This window comes from Globicephala melas, chromosome 5, assembly GCF_963455315.2.
Source record: "Globicephala melas chromosome 5, mGloMel1.2, whole genome shotgun sequence".
Lineage (NCBI taxonomy): Eukaryota > Metazoa > Chordata > Mammalia > Artiodactyla > Delphinidae > Globicephala > Globicephala melas.
In genome coordinates this window covers 120,653,472-120,680,319 of record NC_083318.1, presented here as the reverse complement: position 1 = coordinate 120,680,319, position 26,848 = coordinate 120,653,472, and the positions used below count along the sequence as shown (strand labels likewise).

General features: G+C 36.9%; 1 protein-coding gene across 5 annotated transcripts in view; it reads left to right on the top strand.

Annotated features, from left to right (window-relative positions):
• BANK1 (B cell scaffold protein with ankyrin repeats 1) overlaps positions 1-26,848 on the top strand; it is a 358,724-nt gene that overhangs the window by 43,913 nt on the left and 287,963 nt on the right. For 4 of the 5 annotated variants that reach the window (XM_030845095.2, XM_030845094.2, XM_030845093.2 and 1 more), the window contains exon 1: positions 2,093-2,267. The exons of the other annotated variant lie outside the window; for it this stretch is intronic. In XM_030845095.2, coding sequence (XP_030700955.2) covers positions 2,198-2,267 — 70 coding nt within the window. In that variant the 5' untranslated portion in view covers positions 2,093-2,197. Of the gene's footprint in view, positions 1-2,092; positions 2,268-26,848 lie in introns of those variants that run through there. 5 annotated transcript variants of the gene reach the window in all.

Genomic DNA, 26,848 nt, shown 5'->3' with positions numbered 1-26,848 from the left:
TGAAACAAAAACAAACCTATAATAATTTTTGAACTTTAGTAGATTTTTAAAGATTTTCTAGCACAAAGCCTTAACCAATGAAGTAGTTTTAAAAAACAGCCCATAATTTTAAACACATTTTTGTTTTTATTTTACCAGGATCACATGGATATAAATTGTGGAAGTGAGCATCTGAAAACATACTTAATTATCCTATGTACTGTAAGTCTTCTATGTGTATTAGAGGAGACAGCGTCATAAAATTGTATAGCTGGCAGAGACTCGAATATAATTATTCCAATTTCCTCATTTAGCTGAGATTATGCAAGGCTCAGAAATACTGAGAATTGCCCCGGTTGCCCAGATAGTGAGGTGGAGAGTCAAGATGGCATCCGCAGCCTTCTGACTTCCAGTCCGGGGTTCTTCAGACATGTGACAGATACAGTTTGCTATCTAAAGACTATCCTTCTTTGCAAATCTTTGTGTGCTGGGGGGAGGGGGAATGAGCATTGTGTATTTCATAGAACAAACTGGGATGCCTTTGAAGATGTGGACACTTAACAGGGGAGCGGGAGCTGGAATGTGTATATCACTTTCTCCTCAAAATCTTTGTCAGGGCTTCCCTGGTGGCGCAGTGGTTGAGAGTCCGCCTGCCGATGCAGGGGACACGGGTTTGTGCCCTGGTCCGGGAAGATCCCACATGCCGTGGAGCGGCTGGGCCCGTGAGCCATGGCCGCTGACCTGCGCGTCCGGAGCCTGTGCTCTGCAACGGGAGAGGCCGCAACCGCGAAAAAAACCAAAACAAAACAAAACAAAAATCTTTGTCACAGTATCTTTTGTGAAGAAGATACATCACTTAGGGCATTGTCTCCCCAATGGATTGGTTTAAGACGACTTATGCTTTCCTCAGAACTGAATTCCTGGAACTCTTGACCAAGAGTTTATATGCACCCTGCAATCCAAACCCTCTGTCTTTACCTTATTGTACTGCGGTCTGTTGGTAAACAGGCATTTGTAGAAGACAGTAAACTTGTCAATATGATATTATTTCATAAATTAGATAATATCTTTTGCTCCATTATTTCAAATACAGGAAATCAACTTAAAGTTAATAATGAGGTTAAAGGAACAATTGGAAAGCGGATAAAGATACCTATAATAGTTTTCAAAATTTGCTGACATTTCTCCAAGTTTACTTCATTATGGTATAAAATGTAAAAAAGTACAATTATGTGAAAGAAAAGTTTAACATTTTGATACTTTGACAGTTGATTTTCTAAAAAAGACTTTGTGAGATAAATAATTGCTACACAAGCCTCCCTCCTTTAGGTTTTTTTTCTAAAAAGAGGGAGAGAGACATTTAGGCGTGAACGATTACCAAAACTTCAAATTGATCTTCAAAAATATTTTTAACATCAGAACGTAAATTAGTAATTTAGAGATCCTTGAGAGAACAAGGGACATTTATTTTAAGGCTCTGGGGGAAACTCTTGAGTATTTCACAGTCTTTAAAGCAAACAAACAAAGGACCTATTTAGATCCATAACTTATTATTTTTTTTACTAGGCCGGTTCTGACTTGGAGCAGGAATAGGAAATAAATTTTTAGGATTTAAAAATCATTTTATAATTTATGGCTCTAGCTTAAAATTTCTGGGCAAAATGCAATGTCAGAAACAAACAGTGAACCAACCCAAAAAACCCTCCAAACAAACAAAAAAACCAACTACGTATCTACATGTACATCTTTATACCTTTACTGATACATCCATATCTGTATGTCTATATCTCTTAGTCCCCTTTTCCAGCAAGTGTCTACTTCTGGTATCCCTGTTCCTGGAAGTGGAAGCATCGTGGAAGCCCTTGAATGGGACAAGAAGGGCTACAGGAACAGGTAGCCTAGCTCAAAAAATGTCCTGAGTGAAAAGATGAGGCGGGAACAGGACCAAAGAGTGTTAGGAGAAACCAAAGCGTCCTAAAAAGAAGGCCCGAGCAAGCCCTTGAGCAGTTTCACTTCCGCGGGGCGCCCAGCGTGGCGAGCCCTCGCCCTGAGGCCCGCGCCCCGGGGCTGCGTTTCCGGGACCTCGGCCGCAGCCGCCGCGGTGGGAAGCGGGCTGAGGACGGTCGGGGGCCCGGAGACCAGCTCGCGGAGAACCTCAGACCGGGAGAGGCCGGGCTCGGCGGGCACCTGTCCAGGCGCCCGGGCTTCAGCAGCCGCGATGCTGCCAGCAGCGCCGGGCCGGGCGGGCGGGAGTCGGGAATGGCCCGCAGGCGGCCCAGCGCCCCGAGGTGGGTGTGCGCGCGGCCGGGCGGCCGGAAGGAGGCCAGCCCGCCCCGGGGTCCCGCGGAGACTGTGCGCCTCGAGGCCGCGGGACGACGGCTGCCGCTCCGCCGCGCAGCCGGCTTCTGTCGCGGGCTCCTTGCCGGGGGAATCGGGACGCGACGCGGTGGGAGCGCTCCTTGAATCTGGGCGGCGTGGCACCGCCGGTGCCGCAGCTTCTGAGTAGCTGGAACTTTCCCGAGCACCCGGGACAGGCTCCTCTAGTTTCTAAAATCAGCTTGGAACGTGTTTTAAAGTTATTCATCAGCCTAAAACTTTTGTCAACATGGCAAACCTGCCCTTTGGTAGCATCGCCCGTTTACCTGCCAGGTCTCCCAAAATCCAATCCGGTAAATTTGGCCTGTGACCTACTAATCAGACAGGTTACTTTCTATAAAAACTCCTCGAAACACAGATTTTCTTAACTTGTTGAAAGGAAAAGCAGTCCGTTCGGTTGAATACATAAATGCATTTATGGGTCAAACAGAAGTTAAGGCACTTGTTTTCATTCCTTTTTGAAGTATGTCAAATCCATTTGTGAATTGTACACTGATTATAAAAAGTGTTCAGTTTTGAAAATTAAAAAGAAAAGGCTTCACTTGGATATTAAGATTCCTGGAGATGTTCACACTGAGATGTGTGATAAGAAAATCTGAGTGAAATTCTATTAATTTGCTGAATGGAGTTTCTCATAGCTTATTAGCATTTTGTTAAGTAATGAAATTATGGCTTTAGCTGTTTCTCTTGGCAAGTGTTTTTTTTCATATATAAATTTTAAAAGACTGTTTTTCAGTTAATATGGGGGTATTTGTGGCAATGGAAATGGCAAGAAAGGAATTATATCTTGATATGTTAACTTTCTAAATGTTAAACATTATTCTGAAAACTGTGGTCTGATGGACTGCATCTGTGCTTGGTTCAGTAAATAAACCAGCCTTGTCTTTTGAACCTTGAGTAGGTTAGCTCTTTTGTAGTTTCAACTGAACAATTTAGTTAAATAGAATCAGCTACAATTTGTTTCAAACTTCTAGATGGAGCACTTTAGCCAGAACATGACTATTATTTCACTTAATACTCAAGTAATACTTTGAGGTATTTGCCATTGTGAATAATGCTGGAGTGATGTGAACCAACTTTTGTCTCATCCTGAGTAGCTCTGTTCCTCCCATGCGTTTCCCCCCATCTCCTTTGGTCCTTCCAATATGGTATTTATTACTTGCTTCATTTGTCTCCTCATCTGGCTCAGGTAATGACACTTTTCTTATACTGAGCTATCTTTTTGTTATTAACCCATGCCATTCCTAGATATGAAGAGTATTCTAAAAGAACTATTTCTGATTAATCCTTTTTTAAAAAATGGATACCTTTCCGTGTGACCTCTGTGTCTGCTTTGGGCAAGTGTCTCCACAGCATCTTAGACTTTGGCTTAATGTGACACATTAAGGGTCAGTTAGTCCAACTGCCTCATTTTAGACATGCGAAAACTGAGACTCAGGGAGTGATTTGCCCACAGTCCCATAACCAATAACTATTTGAAGATCCTGTTCATCATTTCACCAACAATCTTTACCTGCCCACCCCCAAGACTTGTGTAGTGATATGAGTGTAAAATGGGCAAACACAGTTTAAAGTGGTAAATACAGTTTCATGCCTATGAAGATGATATGTCTAGCATTAGGTGTATTGTGTATTTGTAATGACAATATCTTGTGTTTACTGCCATCAGAGAAATCTTTGAGTGTCCAACTTGTCCTTTAATGGAAGCAGAAAAGATATGATACCCAGAACTAAGACAGTGTGAAAATGGTGCACAGTGGTGAAAATTCCGCTTAGACTTTATTTTCTGGCTTTATGTTTAACTAGATACTGTCCACTAATGTCCAAAAGAGAAGTTCCTTCCTTGTTTTATTCCAAAACTAATGTTTAAATTTAAACTGCTACCTTCAATAAGGACTGTTTATTAAAGCACAGATTGCTCCCTACCCCATAGTTTTTGTATTTTTTATTATTTGATGCCTCTGATGAAGAGAGAGATGAGTTGTTAGGTTAAAAGCAGAGAGCATCTGTCCTGTCTCACATTTTAATATGTTAACTTTCTAAACGTTGAACATTAACATTCTGAAAACTGTGGTCTGATGGACTGCATCTTTGCTTGTGAGAAACATGGTTTGTCTAGGTCTTTCCTTTGTGTCCTAAAGTTCTTGCAGATTTGAAGCTCTTTACTCTTAACTACAGTCTTCCAACATAGCCAACAAGGTAGATTTCTCCTACCAGGGAAATACCCTATTTAACTCTAGTGGCTGGTAAAACTTGCTTTCTTCAGACCAGCGAGAAAGGTTCTGAGATAAGCTTACTTATGCTGAGATTTTAAAGAGAGGTAGCTCTCTCAGGGCCTTTTTACTTTAATATGGGATAATTCTGTAATATTTACTTGCTTAGGATTTCAGGCGTACACAACAGCATACTGGGCGTCGTACTTGGGGTAGCAGAGGGACCTTTCTTGCCACATGTATCTGAACATGTGCTTTAGGTGATCATACCCTACTTATGATGGCCTCTGGGCTCAGACTGCTTCAGTCCAGCTTCATTGCATATCTGCTTTGCGATCTTGGATAAATCAATCAATCTGTCATTATCCCAAATGGTCCATTAAAAAAGCAAAAGTGGGTACAAAGCAACATTTATTTGAAAGAATGTTTCTGAGGATTAAAGGAGAAAATGCATGTGAAGTGCTTTTCAGGGTGCCATAGCAAAGAGTAATTGCTTGATACGTGTTAGTTTTACTTCCTTGGTCGTTGGTCAGTAGTGTCATATTTACATGTAAAAGATAGAGTTCTTATTGAGAAGCTGCCTCATGGTGACTTGGGGAAAAACTTAAAAGAATGAAGCCATCAAACTCCCACACTAAAAAAATTTGGGAGTGTGACTTCTGTAGTAAGATATTGTCATAATCTTGGGGAAATAGTGTGGTTAATAGTTCTGAGAGGAGAAAAAGAAGGAATCCACAATGAGAATAACTAAGGATAGATGGATTAAAAGGGTTTAAACTAGGGCAGTTACAGGAAAGAATAAAGCGGGAATTTAAGAGGACAAAATGAGAGTGTGTTTTATTTCCCCATATCACAGAGTACCAATTGTGACCCAATTAAAAAAAAATAAATGTATATGAAAAAAATAAGCATCAAACATAAAATTGTGGGATACTTCATCAAATTATAAGAAGATGGAAGATCTATTTTACCAAAATATTTACTGTTGGGTTAAAAAAAATCCAATGTAAAGAATATCATTCCTGCCAAATATAAATCACATGTTTTGAGAATTTAAATGGCTTTTGCCCGATCATCTAAGTTACAGTTGCTATTTTATTACTTTCTTTATAAATTATAGAATATCTTATAGTAATTTTGGAGACAACTATGAAATAAGAATAGGAAGGAGAAACATTCTGGAAGTTATTATTTAAAAATAAGTTATTATATGGCCTTGTAATTCTTTCCTGTTTTAAATGTAAAGAATGGTATCTAAGTTTTACTGCAGACACTGAAATAGTCCAGGTGGTGAAAATAACAGATATTGTATGGACTTATACCCTCCTGTATTTACTTTTGACTCAGAGAAAAATAATGAGCCTTTTAGACCTTTACCACTTTATCATTGTTGCTTCCAAGTGCTCCAGATTGAGATAATCCAGAAAGACCACTTCCCTTTGTAATCATGAGAAGTAATTCATCATTGCCTTGTGGTCTTTTATAAGATTTTCTTTGCTCCAGTTTATTAAAATAAGTTTTGTTTTATCATATTAAGCATGTGCCATATTTTCCTTTCTTTTAAGCTCCTGTACCTCTTTTCCATATTAGTAATTCTCATTGCTTCATGATTTATGTGTTCCATTTTATAAGGAAGACATACTGAAAAGTGTAAGAACAGTTCCTGACTTGGAATTTCATTTGCCTGATTTCGTTTGGTCATGATCTACCCTGAGGTGTAAACTTCATCCTTTGGTTGGGATCAATATCCTCATTCCCTTTTTGTTTGAATTTATCCTTAGGATCATGTCTAACTTTCAGAAGAAAGCATAGTGTCAGACCACTTGAAATTTTGGCCTTCTTTTAATAGCTACCATTTATTACGTTTCTACTTGGAATTCATATCATATAGATATCACATTACCTTGACAGTTGAGAGCATCAGAGGATTAGCACCTACTTTGGACAAGAAGTTATATTGTTCCATATAATCATATGAAAACATTTAATAATTCATTGTGTTCTTTCATTTCCTAAAAAAACGTGTAATTTTGTTTTAGGGTTTGGGGTGGAGGGTGAAGCACCAACATCAAAGATATGGAGAAACAAATCATATCAAAGTGGTAGGATTCTATAAAATCATGGAACTGGAATGACACATTGTAGAGCAGGGCTCCCCAACCCCCAGGCCGTGGACCGTTAGTGGTCCGCAGCCTGTTAGGAACTGGGCCGCACAGCAGGAGGGGAGCAAGGGGACACTTCACTGCCGCTCCCCATCGCTCGCATTACCGCCTGGACCACCCTGCCCCCCGCCCAGCCAGCGGAAAAATTGCCTTCCACGAAACCGGTCCCTGGTGCCAAAAAGGTTGGGGGACCACTGTTGTAGCGTATTTCTTGTGACTGTATGAAGAATCCCTAAAATTTATACATTTTCTACATTGGCCAATCACATTTTATTTAGATTTAGTAGACCCATGTAATTAAAAAATCTCAGGAGACAACTACAGTTTTAATACAATTCGTGAACCATTGGGTCACAGTTGGGAAAGTGAGTGAGATAAAACTGAAGCAAAAATCTACTTTGATTTCAATTAAGGAGATAATTTCCTTAATTTCCTCATTACTTTTCAGTAAGAGTTTAGAACTTTCACTACTCCAGGCACTTCTCTGTAGACCAGAGGACCCTTCCTTTTTCATATCCTGTCCATCCATACCTATGTAAAATGGGTAGAACCATGAACAGCCCAGATTCCAGAAACAGTTACTTTGGCCAAGAATAGGCACTTGATTCAAAGGCAGCCAGTCCGTGGACTGCTTCATGACCAGTGATGTGTGTTGTCTGGCACACACATTTAAAGGTTTGTTGGCCTCAACCAAGCCCTTCTTTCAAACAAGAGATAATGAGACTGTTGTCAGGGGAAGGTCGATGTGTGATGATACACAGTAGAGGCTGACAGCTAGTTGACTCATGTGCAAGGTGGATAATTAGAAAGAAGACGAGAAGAGAGAATTAAGGAGCACTGAAAGACAAAGAGAGGAGTTTTAGTTTCTGACTTCCCATTTCCAGACCAAGTAAGACCCAGCTGCCCTTGTTCTGATATTGTCTGTTCATGAAATGCCTGTGGCGTCCTTGCAATGACCTTCTCTTTACATGGACTAATTTGAATGAGCGTCTCTTCTTTGGAGGAAAAAAAAGAGTTTGGGTTAGAATAACTTCATTTCTCAAACACTGCCACTCCTGTTCACAGAAGCTGCTTCTCTTTTAGAAAGTTGTTATTATTGTTCAAGTGATGTCTTCTATGCATCTTCCATTGAAAGTTAAAACAATCTGAGAATTAGGTCTATTCCTTTTATGTGCTGAAAGTAGGGTGCCTTATGAGTAAGTCTTGTGTTCCTCTAGATAAGAATATTTGGAGTTTTCTAGCTTTATTGTTGATATTTGAAGAAACTGCATGCAGCTATTTTTGTCTCTAAACTTGAAGTCTCTATAGTTGGTGAGGAAATACTTCATTCAAAGGTTAATATTATAAGAATTAAGCACTGTTAAGAAGTCTAGAGTTTTGCATTATGTACTATAGTTACAGAATTACGTTAATTATAAAATTTAGCAATAGACTTTTTGTTTTGTTAACTCTGTTTTTATTTATCTGAAAAATTTACAGCATACTGTTTCTGACAAATTTTTAGAATGTATTGAAATTGAGGCACACAGAGAGGATGCTTATGACATTTATCTTGGTAAAAAAGGAAGAGAAGATACAAAAGCAGCATAATTTACTGACTATTATTGCAATCCCCCGGCATATGATGAAAAATAGCATCACTGACAGGCAATTGTGAAAACTTTATACACACTGTCAGCGGATTAATATCAATCTGAAGCAGTGTAATCAGCATTGTACTTCAGAGATAGGTCCTTGATTAAGATATTTTTTTTAGTAATAGAGTAGAAAGTTTAGTATCCTCATTAGGTTACAGATGATATGTTAATAATGGGGTTAATGATCATCTTGGAAAACAAGATTAAATTCAGTGTGCTCTTACCAAACTGGGGAGATAGGCACAAATTAATGAAGTTCAGGTGTGATCAATTAAGTGTAGTGATGTAGATGAAGGAATTAGGCTCAGAATGATAAAAGATTTTCAGGTTTTGACAAGGGTACATTCACAGTCTTATAATGAGCCACGGGGAGAGTTGCAGAAGAAGAAGCTGGAAAAGTAAACGGAAACTAAATTACATAAATCTGTGAGCAAAGTTCCCTACGTAAATATAATGAGTAGCTATTGAAGAGTTTTAAAACAGAAGCATGACATCACTAGATTTTGGTTTTTAGAAGATCACATGAAAGGCTGTTCTTCTTCTGAATCACCTTCTAAATCAATGAAGGTGAAAATAAGAGAATTTATAACCTAAAAAAAAAAGATCATGTAACCTGCTTTTGGTACAACAAATTGGAAGAGGTCAAAACAATGGAAAGGTTTTGAACAATTAGGAATTTATCAACCAGTAAAATATAGGGAGAAGTGGACATGTTTATTAAGAACTATTACTTACATACTTTTTGTGGTATAGTAGGAGATATAGAACCTGAGGGGGAAAGAGATGTGAAGAATCAGTCTTAGGTTTGTGGCATGGAAAACTTGGAGGGTCATAAAGCTGTCGTTTACTCCAATGGAAAAGATTGAAAGAGCAGGAGGAAACGGTAAGGGCATGAGAACATCCAATTTCAATTTTGCGTATATTATATTTGGGATATCTGGGAAATATTCAAGTAGCGATGTCAAGTAAACATTTGATATTATGATCTGGAGCTCAGAAAGGCAGTTCAGGCTGGAGATATAAAATTGGGGAAAATACAGTCTTTAAAACTGCATCAGTAAATAAGATAACAGAAAAAAAAGAGTTTAGAGTAGAAAGAAAAGATGACCCAGGATAAAGAACCATGTAAAGCAAACATTTAAAGCATTGATAGAGCGAGAGGAGTTACCCAATATGATTGAGGAGAGGCTAAAGAGAAAAGGAGGAAGATAAGTGTAAAACGGCAAGAATTCAAGAATAAAATGTTTGGGGAAGGCAAGAATGGTGAACTGACTCAGATTCTTTGAATAGGTCAGGTAAATTGAGGACTGAAATTTAGCCAATGGATCTGGCACCTTGAAACTTAAGATGACCTTAGAGAAGTAAGTAGCTTTAGTAGAGGGGATGCGAGTTGAAGGGTGAAGGTAGATGAGGATGTGCACGCCATGTAGACAACTTTTTAAAGCGTGGCTGCCAGAGTGTAGAAAGGAAGTAGCCACTGCAGGAGATGTGGGCCAAGGAAAGAATTTTATTTATGTATATATTTTTTTGTTTTAAGATCTGTGCTGCTATAATGATTTACTTGTACTCAAAAGCTAATAGCACTACACCAAAGGGTATTTTCTCCTGTGAAAACTTGCAAAGACAAGTTCCATAAATTCCATTAGGAACACATTTTAATGTATAGATTTTCTTATGTGTTTAAATATTCTGTTTCATTTTTTCCCTTACTTCTTTCCTTCTCTTTTTCCATGTTTCCAGAGTGCTTCTTCCTCCTCCTCTCCTCCCCTTCCTTCTCCTCCTTCATTCCTTTTCCCTCTCCCCACCTCCTTCTCTCCCTAAGCATCAGTGTTAATGGAAAATAACATATTTCTTTAGAAACTTTGTTTCTAAAACTTTTCATATTTCATAGAAACTTTGTTTCAATGTTAGATTATTCCATAGCTTTATTTTTTGTTGATCATCCCGTCCTTTTTATCCAAATTGGAATCAATGCATCACTATTACAATAATATCTTTGCACATGCTTCAACTCTCACCCACCTCTTTTTGTCATACCCGCTTGATAAAACAGCAACCCTACATAAGTCTATCCAATTGTATTCTTCCTGTCCGAATCCACATAACTGAATGTTGCTAAATAAAAGCACATTCAAGCAGGTTGGTATAGTTATAAATGTTGACTGTTCTTGTTACATGTTAGTTGTGTCATAGAAGATTTTGATAATAAATGACAGTGAGCTCAAAATTGCATTCCCTGACAAGGGTGTAGAATGCAGATTTGTTCTGTGATGTCAGATCAGTGAAATCTTACATACTTTCTGTCTGCTGATGGGCAAAAAACACTGTACCATGCTGCCTAACACTGTATACACTAGATAAGGTGGCTCTTGAGCGCTTTAAATACAGCTGGTTCAAACTGAGATGTGCTGGAAATCTAAAAACACACACTAAAAAAAAAACAAAAAGGGCTTCCCTGGTGGCGCAGTGGTTGAGAGTCTGCCTGCCAATGCAGGGGACACGGATTCGTGCCCCGGTCCGGGAAGATCCCACATGCCGCAGAGTGGCTGGGCCCGTGAGCCATGGCCGCTGAGCCTCCGCGTCCGGAGCCTGTGCTCCGCAACGGGAGAGGCCACAACAGTGAGAGGCCCGCTTACCGCAAACAAACAAACAAACAAACACACGCACACTAGTTTTCAAAGATTTAGTACAAAAAAGTAGAATATAAAATCTCTCAGTCATTTTTATATGGATTACATTTTATATGGATTACATTTTATATGGATTAAATATATTGCACTTACTGGATTAAATTAAATATATTACTATAATTAATTTTACCTGTTTTTATTTTTGAAATGTAGCTGTTACAAAATTAAAATTACATATGTGGTTAGCATTTGTGACTTGTATTTTCTGTTGGATAGCAGTGCTCTCAGCTTTCAAAAAAAAAAAACCCCAGTTAAATCCATTAAAGGTTTGATTTCTCCCTTATAAAATATTGTTATATAAATATTACCAGATAACTGTCATAAAAATGGTAACGTAATTCACAGTCCCTCCAGCAGTTTAAAGAGACCCTCTTCCCATTCATGCCCACCCACAGAAGGTATATTAATAGTGACATTTCATTATTATTTGAATGCTAGGTAAAATTTAACTAGCATTTTTTCATATCATTTACTCATATTTCTATCATGTCTTCTGTCTTAATGATTTGTAAGAGCACATTGTAAGATCATACTGTAAGAACATATCATGTACTTTATCTTATGGATCACAGATACTTTTCTTTATCTTAGTCTTTCTAAATGATTTAGATTATGGTGTTTGTTGCCACTGAATATATTTTAATGCTCATTGGTTCAAATATGCGTATATTTTCTTTCCTAGTTCTGTTTACTGTCTTGGCTGGAGGAGTCTTTTATAAACCCCTAAATGACCAATGTCACTTTCTACATTTTTTTTCTAGGATTTAACTTTTTATAGTTGCATGTAGTATGCTTGGGATTTATTTTTGTTTATAGCATGAGGCTGAAATCCAACTTAAGTTTTTCTTTTTTTAAAAAAATAAGGGCAGCCAATTGAGAAATCAACATTTATTAAAGGAACCCTACTCTTCCAAATGAATTGAAATACCACCATTGCCATACAGCAAATTTTCGTATATCCTGGAATTTGCATTTGGAGTGTTCTGTTCTACTGATGTATTTGTTTATTCCCAAGCCAATATCTGCTAAGGAAAGTTCTCCCAAGAAATCTCCTTTTCCTTTATTTTCTTGGCTATTAATAGATATTTATTCTTCTGTTTTGCCACTTGCATTTAGAGATTATTTTGTCCACTTTTCCTTCCCATGAAACAATTGGGATGCTGTGTAACACGTTTAGAAGCATTTAATAGAAAATAATCTAGCAGTTTTAAGCAGAAAGAACTTTAAGATAGGGAATTGAGTTTTTACATAATTGATGTAAGGAGTTTGGAAATAGGCTGGGACAGTTTTCCTAAGTGTCCCGCTTGGGTGGGGGGCTGGAACAGGGGGTAGGGGCAAATGGGGTGGTGACTGCTTTCTTATCACCATCAGGAAGCTAGGGAATCTGGAAGGCACTGAACCAGATGTTGGCGCCTGAAACACACTGGTGTCAGGACCCTAAGAATTTCTGGCTTATAAGCCATCTCCTGTTTGCTGGATCTGCACTAACAAAAACAGATGCCTTTCATTTCTTTGGAATTGCATTATATGCATATACCGATTTGGGGAGAATCAACTTGAAATTCTATTAAGTATTCTATTGGATTAATTTGGGAAGAAAATTCTGTGTGAAAAAGGTCCTAGGTTTCAGAAGTATATAGTAACTTGGGTTACTTAAATCAATTGACAAAATTGGAAACTTTCTACTCACTCACGTTACAACCACATGAAGGTTGAACTTTCCTGATGTGCTCCTGTGAACAAATGTAACAAGTCATTACTTTCTGTATTTGAAATGTCTTTCCAGGTAATATTTTATCACAAAATTAGTTCCTTGAATCATTAATTGGAAAAATGTGACCTCTGCATTGAAATTATGAGAAGGAGAATATCTGAAATTTTATTAGTATTAAACTGTATAAGATATTAAAATTAAAAAAGACACACAATGCCTTTTTAAAAGGAATTTAAGATAGATCTTTGGATATGCCTATAGAATATTAGTTTACAATTTATCAAAAATTTTATTTGTATTATAGAGGAAACTACTTTCCTAATCTCTCACCTGTTTCCTATACATTTTTCTAATTTAACATTGATAAATGTTATTTTACACGATAACTAAGGCTACAAGTTGCGTTCACCTTTGTGAGTTGATTATCTGTACTGATATCTGTGTCTTACCTATATCAACTCAGATATGGGATCTGTCACTTACTTGTGTGACTTTGAACAGATTACTTATCTAGGATCCAATTCTTTTATATCTGGATTGGGTAGCACCCTATTTTTTAGGATCATGATGATTAAATATAATTCTGTGTGTAAAGTGCCTGGAGCATTCATAACAGGTGCTTAGCAAAAGGCAAATATTATTACATCCAGCATAAGCTGGTATTCAGCTTTCACTTTTATTGGAAGAAGTGTGTTTACATGGCTCATTCCCTGCACTTCTGGTGTCACATACATATGAATCTCAGGATTGAGAGCCTCATATAAATGTTCTTTCAGTTCTCCTGTTTAATTTTTGTCAACACTACATTAAACACTGTAATATCTCAAACACATGATTCTCTGGGGATTCACTACAAACTGAACTTGATGAAACCTGTGATCTGTTATGAAAACAAATGCTGTGGTTCTATATGTGAATTGTGCGTTGTCTTGAGGAAAAATAGTTGATGGGTAAAGAACATTTTTCTCATTTTGAGAATTTAATTCTGTTTAAGCATTATATTTTCAAAAATAAAAATGTAGTTAATGTTCATTGCTTTATCCTTGGAGGAGACTTGGTCCACAACTGTATCATAGATTATACCCCCCCCCCCTCCCCGGCCCCATGAAGAAAAAGCAACACACAGAAAAACTGGATCATAGTGTAGTTGACTCATAATGTAGTTGACTCAGATCATACTGTAGTTGACTCTTAACTTTTGTGATAAAGGCATTTCTAATATCATCATATAGTTAGATAATAGTTGATATAGTTGTATAGGTAAAGCTTTAGTGATATATTTGAAATTGTTTAAATTATGTCTGAGCAGTGTATTCCTTATAGGGTATAAATCTATACAGTGTTTCACCTAGACCTCTAAGGGTGAGGAGAATAACAGAAAGGGGCCCCTAAGCAAATTTCTAGTTTTAAGTAACCTACAGTTCCTATAATTATGGAGAGAAAGGGACAGCTTTTCTATTTTTTTTATGAGAGCCAGCCTTCTGAGAAGTTAGCAATTAACACACATTTCATTTCTGCCTCTCCTTGGGAAAATATAGAAGATTCATTAGAAAGTATGCTCATATGTAGTACTTTATTATGTGACCTCTGAGAATAATTTTCTGATCTGGTGCATATGAAAATCTAGGCTTAGGTTCCTCATTCTGAGTTTAAAGCCTACCTGAATCACCTAGTAGTTAGTCATATGACCTTAGGTAACTGTTACAGGACCTCTCTGTACCTCACCAAGAAATGAGGAAAGAACACTTAGTAATACTTGCAGCAGAGCAGGTGCTCTGTAATTGATGGCCGTCATGGCTGCTGCGAGGTGAGTAGGTGAGTGGCCATGTGAGACATTATGAAGGGTGAATCATACTTCTCTTACCTGATGGTCAATACCTCAAAAACCCGAGTTCATACTTCCAGGGCTTTATTCCTTTAATACTGTGTTGCCCATATTGCTCTATAGCATATATATTCCTTGGAAAAAAGTTTTCTGTGGAGGAAAAAGTTTTGAATATATATATTAGGACATTAAAATGGCCTGAGAAATTCTGCAATAAACAATGTCTCTTCAATCTCCTTGAAGCTATTGTTTCACAAATATATTTAACCGTGGGATGCTTTGTCATCTCAACACTGGTAGAGAAGTAAGTCCTTCTGCACAAAGTTATCATCCCTATTAAATGGCAATGAGTTCTTGAGAGGATGACTCTTTCAACCAGAGACTGGTTGCACTCCTTCTAGCTGTTTTCCTCGGTCTCTTCATTCCATTATGTAAATAAAGTTCTGACCCTTTGCTGATGACCACATTTTGAAAGAGTGGGAGGGAGGGAGGCTTATAATAGAAATAAAAGCAGAAGGAGCTATACAGTAGGGAAGTGGCATTGGTAGACTGAGTAGGGCACACACAATTGGCCGATTTCTTTCATTCTCTTATTTTTAATTCTGACCATTCAGGTGGGACCTTTGATTACGGGATGTGCTAGAGAAAATGGGAGGAAAATCAGAAGGTGATTCTCTATTAGGGAAAGGAAAGTGTGTGAATGAAATGGAACTGGGAAAGTACACAGGGAATTCTAACATAATAATATTTTGGAATGTATTTATGAGGTTAATATTTAAATAACGTGTGCATCTTAACTGAGCAAATGATTTTACAGATATTTTCACATGTTATATCTGTAAACCTACCACTATCTCAATAATCATGTAAGCTATGTAGATGCCTTCACATTGTTTAACTATTGGGATTTCATTCATCAGAACATTCTAAAATTAAGAGCATCTTGACTACATGGCCATAAACAGATTACTTCATGTTAGAAATGTCTGTCAATGAAACACATGTTTGATGCAAACGTATGGGCTATTAAGAGTCACCCAAATAAATTTCTGTTGAAATATTTTTCAACCTAAAACAACAGAAACTGATATAAGTGCAAATAATTTAGACAGAGAATGAATTTTATGTCTTGGAGATTGACTAACTTAACAGCCCACATAGAAAACATTGTTAATATGACAATGACTTTTATTACTGAAATAGATTGGTTGCTATCTAAAGGAAGGGGTAACCTCTGGCATCCATTCAGCAGAGAAAAACACATTAATAGATGCTTCCTGATTTGCTAGTACAAAGTGTGACATTAGAGTAGCCAATTAAGTTTATGAAAAAGGATAAATAAAGGTGAAGCCATTTCTGAATGCCCTGTTTCTGAATATCCTCGGAGTCCTATATCTGCCCTTAGATAACCACCCTGGTTTCCAAATTCTTTCTCAATTGTTTGGTTTGCATATGAGCTGCCTTTGATCGTGAAAAAAAGTCTTAAAAATTCACAGAACTATTTTTTTATTTTTTATAAATTTTACAATTAAAAAAATTTTTTTTGACTGCATTGGGTCTGCATTGCTGCACACGGGCTTTCTTTAGTTGTGGCGAGCAGGGGCTGCTCTTCGTTGTGGTGTGCGGGCTTCTCATTGCGGTGGCTTTTGTTGCGGAGCACAGGCTCTAGGGCGCGCAGGCTTCAGTAGTTGTGGCACGCGGGCTCAGTAGTTGTGGCTCATGGGCTCTAGAGCACAGGCTCAGTAGTTGTGAGTTGTGGTGCACAGGCTTAGTTGCTTCGCGGCATGTGGGCTCTTCCTGGACCAGGGCTCGAACCTGTGTCCCCTGCATTGGCAGGTGGATTCTTAACCACTGTGCCACCAGGAAAGTCCTCATAGAATTTTTTACACAAAGATAATTTTAAGGCATTTCTCAATATTATATTAACTTTATAAATCTGGTAACTAATAGTTTAGTATTTTTACTAAGATTTCTATAACCATTTAATATAACTAAGAATATTTAATTAAAATATATTCTGGGGCAAACAGAAAGAGTATGATTATGGTTTAAAAGTAAATGAAATTTAATATCCTCCATGTATGTCTAGAAGATTAAATCATTGTGCTTCATTATTTTTTCTAAAATAATACATGCACATAATTGAAAATATGTAACAAAGACTGAAAAAGTAGAAAAAAGCAGTGTATGTACTTCTAGTTTTTATTTTTCTATGTTTACTTTTAATAGTTTTACTCGTTTAGCATTGTAGCTTTAATATATTTACTGTTTGTATGTGCACTTTAAAATTACATTTGTATAGCTGTTTGGTGATATGACATTTGTAAATATGTCAGCTGTGCTCTCTCCTCATATAAATCTGTTGCACAATGTTTTAAAACAAAAGAAAACAAAAGAAAAAGAAGAAAATCCACAATGATTTATTGGATAAAAGAATAGATCATTGTCCATACAAGATTATTTTAATTAATTTAAAGAAAGACTGAGAAAGACAAATTTGGTATGATTTCACTTTTATAAAAAAACAAAACAAACTAAGCAGCATAACAAAACTGAAACAGTCATAGGTACAGAGAACAAACAGGTGGTTGCCATAGAGAAGGAGGGTGAGGGGAAGAGTGATTGGTGAGAGAGATTAAGAGGTACAGACTTTCAGTTACAAAATAAATGAGTCATAGGGGTGAAATGTACAGCAAGGGGAGTATGGTCAATAATATTGTCATAAGTTTGTATGGTGACAGATGGTAACTAGACTTACGGTGATCATTTTGTAATGTACAGAAATATCAAATCACTATGTTGTGCAACTGGAACTAACATAGTATTGTAGGTCAATTATATTTCAATTAAAAACTATGTATACTCTCTCAGTCAATTGTAAGTATACAATATGGTATTGTTCCCTGTAGTCACCACGTTACCTTTAGTCACCATGCTGTACATTGCTTAAGTTTTAACTGTCATTTAAATTATGATTATAAATGAGAATTATAATTTAACCTTCATTTAAATCATGATTCTCTTTCCCAGATGTTTTTCTTAGGATTTCTTAAGTTATATTGCCAGTGTTCTCAGACATTTTCCAATGCTTATGTCACTTTAGTCCCTTGAATTTATCATGATACACTGGAAAGAGCACAGTTTTAATATTTGGAAAGGGTTTTATAGCCAAGCATGTCCCTAGTGTTGTCAGCCATATTGTTTTTTAAACATTGACAATGTAAATTAACACTTTCAAGATGCTTATGGGCCCTGCAACAACAACAAAAAAATTTAACTTTATTAACTCTTCTAAGACATATTGGGGATGGTTTTGATTGTAGAAAGTTTGGGAAATATAAGGAAGAAACATAAAATCCCATTTCAGTGTACTGCCCAGACTTCATCCTGTTTACATATTGGGACTTTTTTTTTAACCTGTATGTATATAACATTTTTTAAAGAAAAATTGGACCTAAAAATAATAAATAAAACAATAGTTTTTAGGAACATAGGAAAAATTTTTTTTATAGAGCTTGATTTGAAGTCAAATAAGCACAGGATCAAATCCTGGCTCTGTCACTGATGGACCTTCCTCTTTTGCAAGCTATGCAACCTCTCCGATGCCCAGGAGGCATTATGTATATTGATGATAACATCAGTTATTCAGGAGAATGATTGGCTCATAACAGTAATTCAATTAGTATCTCTTATCTTAAAAGAAAAACACTACAGAAATTAAAGTTGGTTTCTCTAGGCACTTGGGAGTGAGGATATTTGTCAAGAAAGAGTGGACTAATGCCTCTATATTCTTGTGTAGGAGTAATTTTCCTTCATTTATTCTGCATCTCCTGTGCTAGGGTCCAGGGATATACACAAAGTTGGCTCCAGCCCTCAGGGAGTGTATTTAAGTGAAATAGGATGGGACAAGCTGAATAGCTCTTGTTTCTTTTTATCTTCACTGTAATTCAACATCAGGTGACTCAGAACCCCTCAGCCTGCATAGATCTGAATAATTCAGTCATGAGAACCAGTATGCAGGCCGAGCAACGGCTAAGAGTGTTTTCTCTGAGTATTCAGGGTGATTCCTGATGCATACCTGCTGTTCCAGAAAGTCACCACTCATTTTAGAGTGCAGTCATGAGTACGGTCTCTAGGGACCGAGTTTTGCAAATTTCAGTCATTCTCATAAGACCTTCCCCAATTTTTGGCTCCCTCTTAAGAAAAAGCTTTTCTTTAGGCTAAATTTTTTTAGCTTAAATATGATATATTTTAAAAAATTACATCACTACCGTAAATGAAATATCATCATCACTTGCCGTAAGTAGAAGGGGACCATACAAATAAACAGATTGAAAATCAAATAATTTTGAAAACATTGTAGCTAAGGATAAGCTCTGGGCACATGGGTCACTCTGTCTCTGATCGTGTTGGAGTTCATGAACTCACAGGAGCTCCAAACTGAGACATAGCCCTTGAAGGAGTCAGGATTGGAGAAGTACTCTAAAGGGAATGACTTTCCCTCTGTGACTTGCTGTCACAGTGTCCCAGGAGTTTGCATCCCACCCACTGGCAAATGCTGTCTCGAAAGACAGATTTCACTTTCCATTAGATTGAAAGGAAGCTTTATTTAGAGCTGACAGGTGTCAGGCACTATGATAAATGCTCCACATACTTCATCTCATTTAATTCTCACAACAACCAGTTTCATAAGTAGTATTATCCAAATGTTACAAGTGGGGGAACCAAGCTCAGAGATGGTGGTTATTTGCCGAATTTGGACTCATGACAGCCTTACCCCAAAGCTTGGCCTCTTGACCACTGTATGCCTCTCTGAAGTAAACTCATTTCATTCTCACACAAACCCATATATACATCCATGTCAGGCAGATATTCCTCCCATGTGAACATTTCCCATTTTTTAATCAATAAAGTAGCCATGTATATAGAAAGTCATCTTAATAGAAACATGTACAGCATAGAAGATGATATCCTTACTTATTAGTAGATCCACTTAGAAACATTCTTTACAAGCGATAGAATAGACAACCACAGTTTCCAACCGATAATCATAAAAATTTAGAAAGTTTTGCTACTTTCAAGGTCCTTGGAGATGCATGAAGTGATAGGAAGTGAAATATCTACAATGAAATGCTAGAAAAAATGTCTTTAATGAAGGCCGTCAGGGTATTTAAAATAATGAAAGCTGTAATACATATGTGATTAAAATGTATTGTAAAATGCCTGCAGTAGAGTACTTTAAGAATGCAAGGCTAATAATTTGCATGTGCCTAATGCTTTGCATCCTCAAAGGAATTTTCAAACCCCTGCTAATTGACTCTTAGAAAATTCTTCTAATGTATCATTTGCTTTGACTCAATAAGAAATTTAAACAATGATCTTTTAATCTTTTTAATCAAGGTTATCCTACAAACACCGTGTGAGGAGAAGCAGAAAGTATACTTGCACGTATATCTATCTGTTTTAATTCAGAAGGCTTTGGGGAAGGAAGGGATAGAACCAGAGCTGAAAGCAGTGTTCAGATGTTGTGGTGGACAGAATAATGGCACCCCAAAGATATCTACATCCTAATCCTCGAACCTATGAATATGTTATTCACCTGGCAAAAAAAGGATTAAGGTTGAAGATGAAGTTAAAGATCACTAACCAGTTTACCTTGAGAGGGGGAGAGTATCATGGATTATCCAGGCGGGTTCAGTATATTCACTAGGGTCCTTACACGTGAAGGAGCAAGGCAGCGTGTCTCTTGCTGCTGGGGACACGTACTGTATTCTGTAACATCTTATGGAAAAACCTGAACGAACTTTTTGGGCAACCCAATAGCATGAGAAGGACTCAGCCCAATGTTGCTGGCTTGAAGATGGAGGATTGGGGCGAGAGCCAAGAACTGTGGATTGCTTCTAGAAGCTGAAAAATGCAAAAGAATGGATTCTTCTCTGGCCCTCCAGAAGGAACATAGCCCTGCCTATGTCTTGGTTTTAGCCTAGTGAGACTCATTTCAGACTTCTAACTTCCAGTACTGTAAGATAATAAATTTCTGTGGCTTTTAAGTCACTAAGTCCGTGGTAATTTTTTACAGCAACACTAGGAAACTAATACAGATTTCTAAACACAGGTGGACTCAACAGGAGCAAAGAATTTCATTCTTTGCATGAATACCACAGATAAGACCCTATCCATCAAACATTCATACACCATCAGCCTAGTTAAAACACTGGATGTAACCATGAAAAAATTAGCTGTTATAAAACATGATATCAGTGTAACCCTTCAGTAGTCATCCTTGGTAAGATAGATACTTATTCATTATTGAAACATCTCTCTGGAATTCACTGTTGTTTTAATAGAGAAACAGAAAAAGAAAGCTCCATTATTATTTGTTCCCATCCGATGGTTTTACCAGTTTAATAATCCTTGTTGTTAATGCTGCTGGCCACTGCTGCTCTTACAGTTTTTACTAGTACAGATATGTGAACTTCTGCAAGGTGTTTACTTTTTCAGTGCCTCAGCCACCACAAGTGCAAAATGAGGTAAGAAGAGCACTTGTTCACAGGGGTGCAATGAGGTTAAAAGAAATCAGTGCTTGTAAAACACCAGAACAGTTATTGGCACATATTAGGCACTCACTACATTTTGGTGGCCTTAATTATAATTATAATTATCATCATCATCGTCATCATCCACTGCCATGCATACCAATGCTGGATACCAGGCCTGAACCCGGCATTCAGATTTAGTATTTTATCTCTAGGAATTTGGGGTCAGTATCTCCACGTTTTCAGGTAAAGAAAGAGAAATAATTTAACCAAGAAAAAACCTAACCAGGTTGAAGGACTTTAAAATGATGGAGTGAGGACTGTTCCTGAAATATTTGGCTAAACTTCTGCTAGGCTTGGTGCTAGATGCCTTCTGCTTTCAATACGTAAAGCTCTATTCCGTCTCAACCGCTCAGAGGACAAATATAGACATATATATACATATATATACATATATATACATATACATATATATACATATATACATATACATATACATATATATACATATATATACATATACTATATGTATATATATACAACTATATATACATATAGTTGTCTATATACATATAGACAAATATACATATTTGTCTATACAAATATAGACAAATATAGACAAATATAGACTGAAAGACAACTGATTTAGATGGGCACTCCTTGTAAAAGGTCACTAATGTTATTCTATGCTCCCACTTTGTTTTAATATCCGAGAACATGAACCGTTTTTTAACACTAGTAGGGAATTATTTTGATGCCATTTTCTCCTAATGATAAAAACTGGGTTGATGTCAGGCTATTTTGCCATGAAAGGAACCATATGGAATAGTTTTAGGGGTATTCTCTTGTAAAAGTAAATTGTAGAACATTTGAAAAATAGAGAATAAGATAAGAATAAAATTATAGTTATACCACAGCCCTTCACTAAGAAATAAGTATTGATGACATTTGCCTGGAATTGTAAGTTCGTGTGTACATATGTGAAAGAGCTCACATTTTATGTATGGTCTTATACTGTTCACAGTGGTTTGCATACTGATTCATGATACATTTTCAGATTTTTTTTTTATGTCAAACAGACTTTGTAAAAGTTAAATGTTGTTTTGGATGTATAAATTGTTCAGTTCTGCATTTTATGATACTTAAGGATTTATTGGCACTTTGTTTCCAAGACTGTGTTTCTAATTAACCCTAGGACAAATAAGATTCTTTAGCCACAGGTCTTAATGAAATACTAAAATAAACTACCTTGTATTAAGGTAACTTGTAAAGATCCATTTCCTTTTTTTAGTACATAAATCCCATTAAGGGTAGGAATTGTGCTTCATAATCTTTATATTAAAGTCTGAACAATTGTTTTTTATAATAATCATTAAATGATTTTTAAGTAAACATATAAAAAGTATAAATGATTAGGGAATTGATATTGAGGCATTTTAAATCAACATTATGGTACTTATGGATAATTGTGGTAAGTTATCCTGTTGAATTTCAAAATAGCCGATCTGAAGATCCAAGTGATGAGAGAGAACTATAAAATGTTAGCGTAGTGAGAATCAGGATCATTGAAGGGTAAGGATGATGTCTTGTTAAATATGACTGTCCAGAGGTACTAAGAATTTCCAATGAAAGAACTGTATCCTCCAACTGTGTCTATATTTTCAAGTATCTGTTGCTGATTTTCAACTTTGCTTACAATTTTAAGCTATATTAATATATAGGAATTCCTCAAGTTCAACTGGTAAAATTTTTAAATACTAATATTATCTTACTCTTACAAGCTCAGAGAAAAAAATATAAGGGAAAATTCAGTATTTGAATAGCTTTTTCTCTACACTATATTTAAGTGTAAGTAATTAAGCAACCAGATTCAATACATAAAATAGATTACTAAAATTGTTTAAGAATAAATGTAAAACATTTATTTTCATATATTCTTTTTTTTTTTACGTCTTTATTGGAGTATAATTGCTTTACAATGGTGTGTTAGTTTCTGCTTTATAACAAAGTGAATCAGTTATTCATATACATATGTTCCCGTATCTCTTCCCTCCCTCCCACCTTCCATATCCCACCCCTCCAGGCGGTCACATAGCACCGAGCTGATCTCCCTGTGCTATGCGGCTGCTTCCCACTAGCCATCTACCTTACGTTTGTTAGTGTATATATATCCATGCCTCTCTCTCCCTTTGTCACAGCTTACCCTTCCCCCTCCGCATATCCTCAAGTCCGTTCTGCAGTAGGTCTGTGTCTTTATTCCTGTCTTAGCCCTAGGCTCTTCATGACATTTTTTTTTCTTAAATTCCACATATATGTGTTAGCATACGGTACTTGTCTTTCTCTTTCTGACTTACTTCACTCTGTATGACAGACTCTAGGTTCATCCACCTCATTATAAATAGCTCAATTTTGTTTCTTTTTATGGCTGAGTAATATTCCATTGTATATATGTGCCACATCTTCTTTATCCATTCATCTGATGATGGACACTTAGGTTGTTTCCATCTCCGGGCTATTGTAAATAGAGCTGCAATGAACATTTTGGTACATGACTCTTTTTGAATTACGGTTTTCTCAGGGTATATGCCCAGTAGTGGGATTGTTGGGTCATATGGTATATTCTTGACATAGCTCTGTGTTTAAAACTTTTATATTATATAGAGCTTCAGTTTTTGATGGACAGTATCCTTATACATTTTAATAAGAGAGAAGGAATATAGAAAAAATTGTAATAATTCTTCCCAGTTCTTCATTTTCTAAAATCATCTTTCCTTGTCTAGTAGTTTACATTTTTATGAGAATTTCTACGTAGATCTTATTATATTATACACTTCTAAATGTTGAATATTAATGAAAGCAGTCCCATCAGGAATTCTCAATGCTTCATTATTTCAGTTCAGAAAAGAGTTTGGAATTCAATCTTGTACAAAATGTTAGCCATAGGTAAAGTAATTGAACATTAATTTTTTAAACGTTAGCTTTTGTAACCTGGTTAGTCCCTGAGTTCTAGGCTGTTAATTTTCCTAATATGACACCTGGTACATGAGAATTAATAACAGTAAAATAACAATTTTTATAAAAGTATGAAGTAGAATACTCATAAAATTGCTTTTACTTAACCACACATTATATTATAAAATCTGCCCCCATCACTATCTATATTACTTTTTATAGTTTTGGATAAACATCATAAACACAATGTTCATTTCAGAATTGCAATCTAAATTTTAGATACGTAATTTCAAATATTGTATTCTTTGGAAATAAGTGATTTGGCCCTCATATGACAAAAATCATTTTGGTAAAATAAGACAGATTTTGAGCAAACAAGTTAATGATTTTAGTGAATTGAATTATGCACATGCATTTAGTTCCTTAGTAAGTAACATTATAAGCCACTTGGATTTTTTTTTCCCTCATTAGGAAAGACTAAAATCTTCATTTTCTTTTTTTACATCAGCAAAACTTGAGTTGTAAGTATCAAGTATGGTACTAGAAATACTAACAGCATAAAAATGACTCTAGAGCAATTTTCAAACTCGAGTAGACATAAGAATTTCCCCAGTGTTTAGCTGCACAATGGATGATTCTTCCCTTGGTACCAATCCCAGGAAATAATGATTTTATCAAACTCCCAAAGTAGTTCTGAGGCAAGTAGGCCCTTGACCACATGATGAGAAAAGAATGAAGTTGCAATGGGGCCGTGTGGCTGTTATTAAGTGCTGTAATGGAGTTGAGGACTTTTATAGAGGCACCCAGTATTTTGATCACTTGCAATTGTTTGATCTCTACCCAGAACTCATGATTACTGCGAGCATGTGCCCCAATAGACCTTGGATTGCTTCCGCAAGTGGTAGGAGACATACTTTGCTCTGTCTCCTATTTCCCTTCTGGTCAAGAATGGTCACAGGAGGATGCAGACATCAGGAAAGGGTGGGGGATTATATGCTTGCTGGTATTGCTTTCAACGAATGAGCAGAACTTCATTCTCTTCTTTGTTTCAGTATGTCCATATATTCTAGTTTTCTAGCCATTTCTAAGATATTTTACAATGCCCACAGAAAAATGTGAATTTTAAGATAAACTTTCCACAGAGGGTTTTACTAAAGGTATGTTCTTACTCAGTTATATTCTTATATTGTGACCTCATATGTAATTCTGCACATAATAAAACTGTTGAAAGACATTAGTGTCTTTCTGATAAACACTTGCCAGTATAATTAAGTTGCACGATTGCACTAAAGATTGAGAACATGGAGTGTATTTACTGTGTCCTTGGTTTATATACTTCAGTAATAGTGACAAAAACGCATTCGTTTTCGTGAAAGGAATTCAGAAAGAAAATTATAAACTATTTGGTCATTGCTCTCAAGCCATAATTAGCCATGGCTACTTAATCATGGCTCTTTTTTCCTACCATTGCCACCATCTTGTGTTTTGTAAAGAAGAGGTAGAGATGGGAAGTGAGGGAGACAAAGAAACAAGGGAATGCCAACACAGTTTTCTCCTGCTCAGAACTAGGACAGCAAAATTAGATTTGCCAGTGAAACTAAAGTCAATTCTCTTTTTAATCTGATCAACTGATCATGTGCTTCTGTCCACTGAAAAGCCCAAGGAAAGGACCGCAGTTTTATTTCATTTTCTCAATAACATTGCCTGCAGTGTGCTTTGATACCCAAACCAGAGTTGGCAGTAGATGATGGGGATTTAAGCCCGCCTCTGTGACCTACCATTGGTGTGACCTTGGGCAACTCTCTCAAACTTTCTAACTTGTGTCTTCTCAAGTATAAAATTTTGTTTTTGACTTATATTGAGTTAAAATACTTTTCTTAAAACTGTAACACTCTGAATAGCAAAAAACATATCGTAATATTCATGTGAATGTACTTTGTATATTATTACAATTGAATGGGATTTCAGTGTATGTTACTTTGAAATGTGGCACATTTACAATCAAGTGTTGTTACCTGATTAGTTGCGAGGCTCCCCTGTAGCTGCATTGAAGCCCCTCTGGCTTGGGTCAGCGAATTCTTTCCTGCTCGGGTTCCAGCTGCCAATAACGAAACTGAGTTTGGTGCGAGCAGGACAAGCTTTTATTCAATGGCTTGAATGGGAATGGAGAAGGAGAGCTCATGCTCTAAAGGCACCTTCTCCCCTTTAGAGAGAGGGGAGGGGAGTCAGGGAATTTTAAGGGGTAGGAGGCAGACAGGTCATCAGGGCTTTAGAAAAGGGGCCGAGATTTCCTGGGGGTAGCTGGGGGCCGCTGGGCACGCACAGGCTTCCAAGTTACTTCCGTGTGTAAACACGGCATCCATTGTGCCTGGCAGAGCACAAATCCCTCCTTTGGGCAGAGATTGTAGCATGGTAATGAAGCAAAGGTAATTTTCAGACACCTTCAGGTTCCATCTGTGCAGGCGCGGCCCTGTGGTCAAGTCAGAGCTGGTTCCGGGTGGTTGACCACTGTCTATCTCTCAAAGCATATGTCTCTCAACGTACAGCTGCAAAACATCTCTGCCAGACACCAGGTACTTTTGAAACAAACACAGAGGTAAATCAGGGAAAGTGTCCTTTAGCTCTCAGGGGTTGGTATGGAAACACAGAGATAAATCAAGGCTAGGAAAGCAGTGACTTTCAGCCTGCTTTGCCCACTATATTGAATCTAACCAGTTCAGTCTGGTTTTGTCACTGGTCTTTGTGGCATCCTGTTGATAAAACA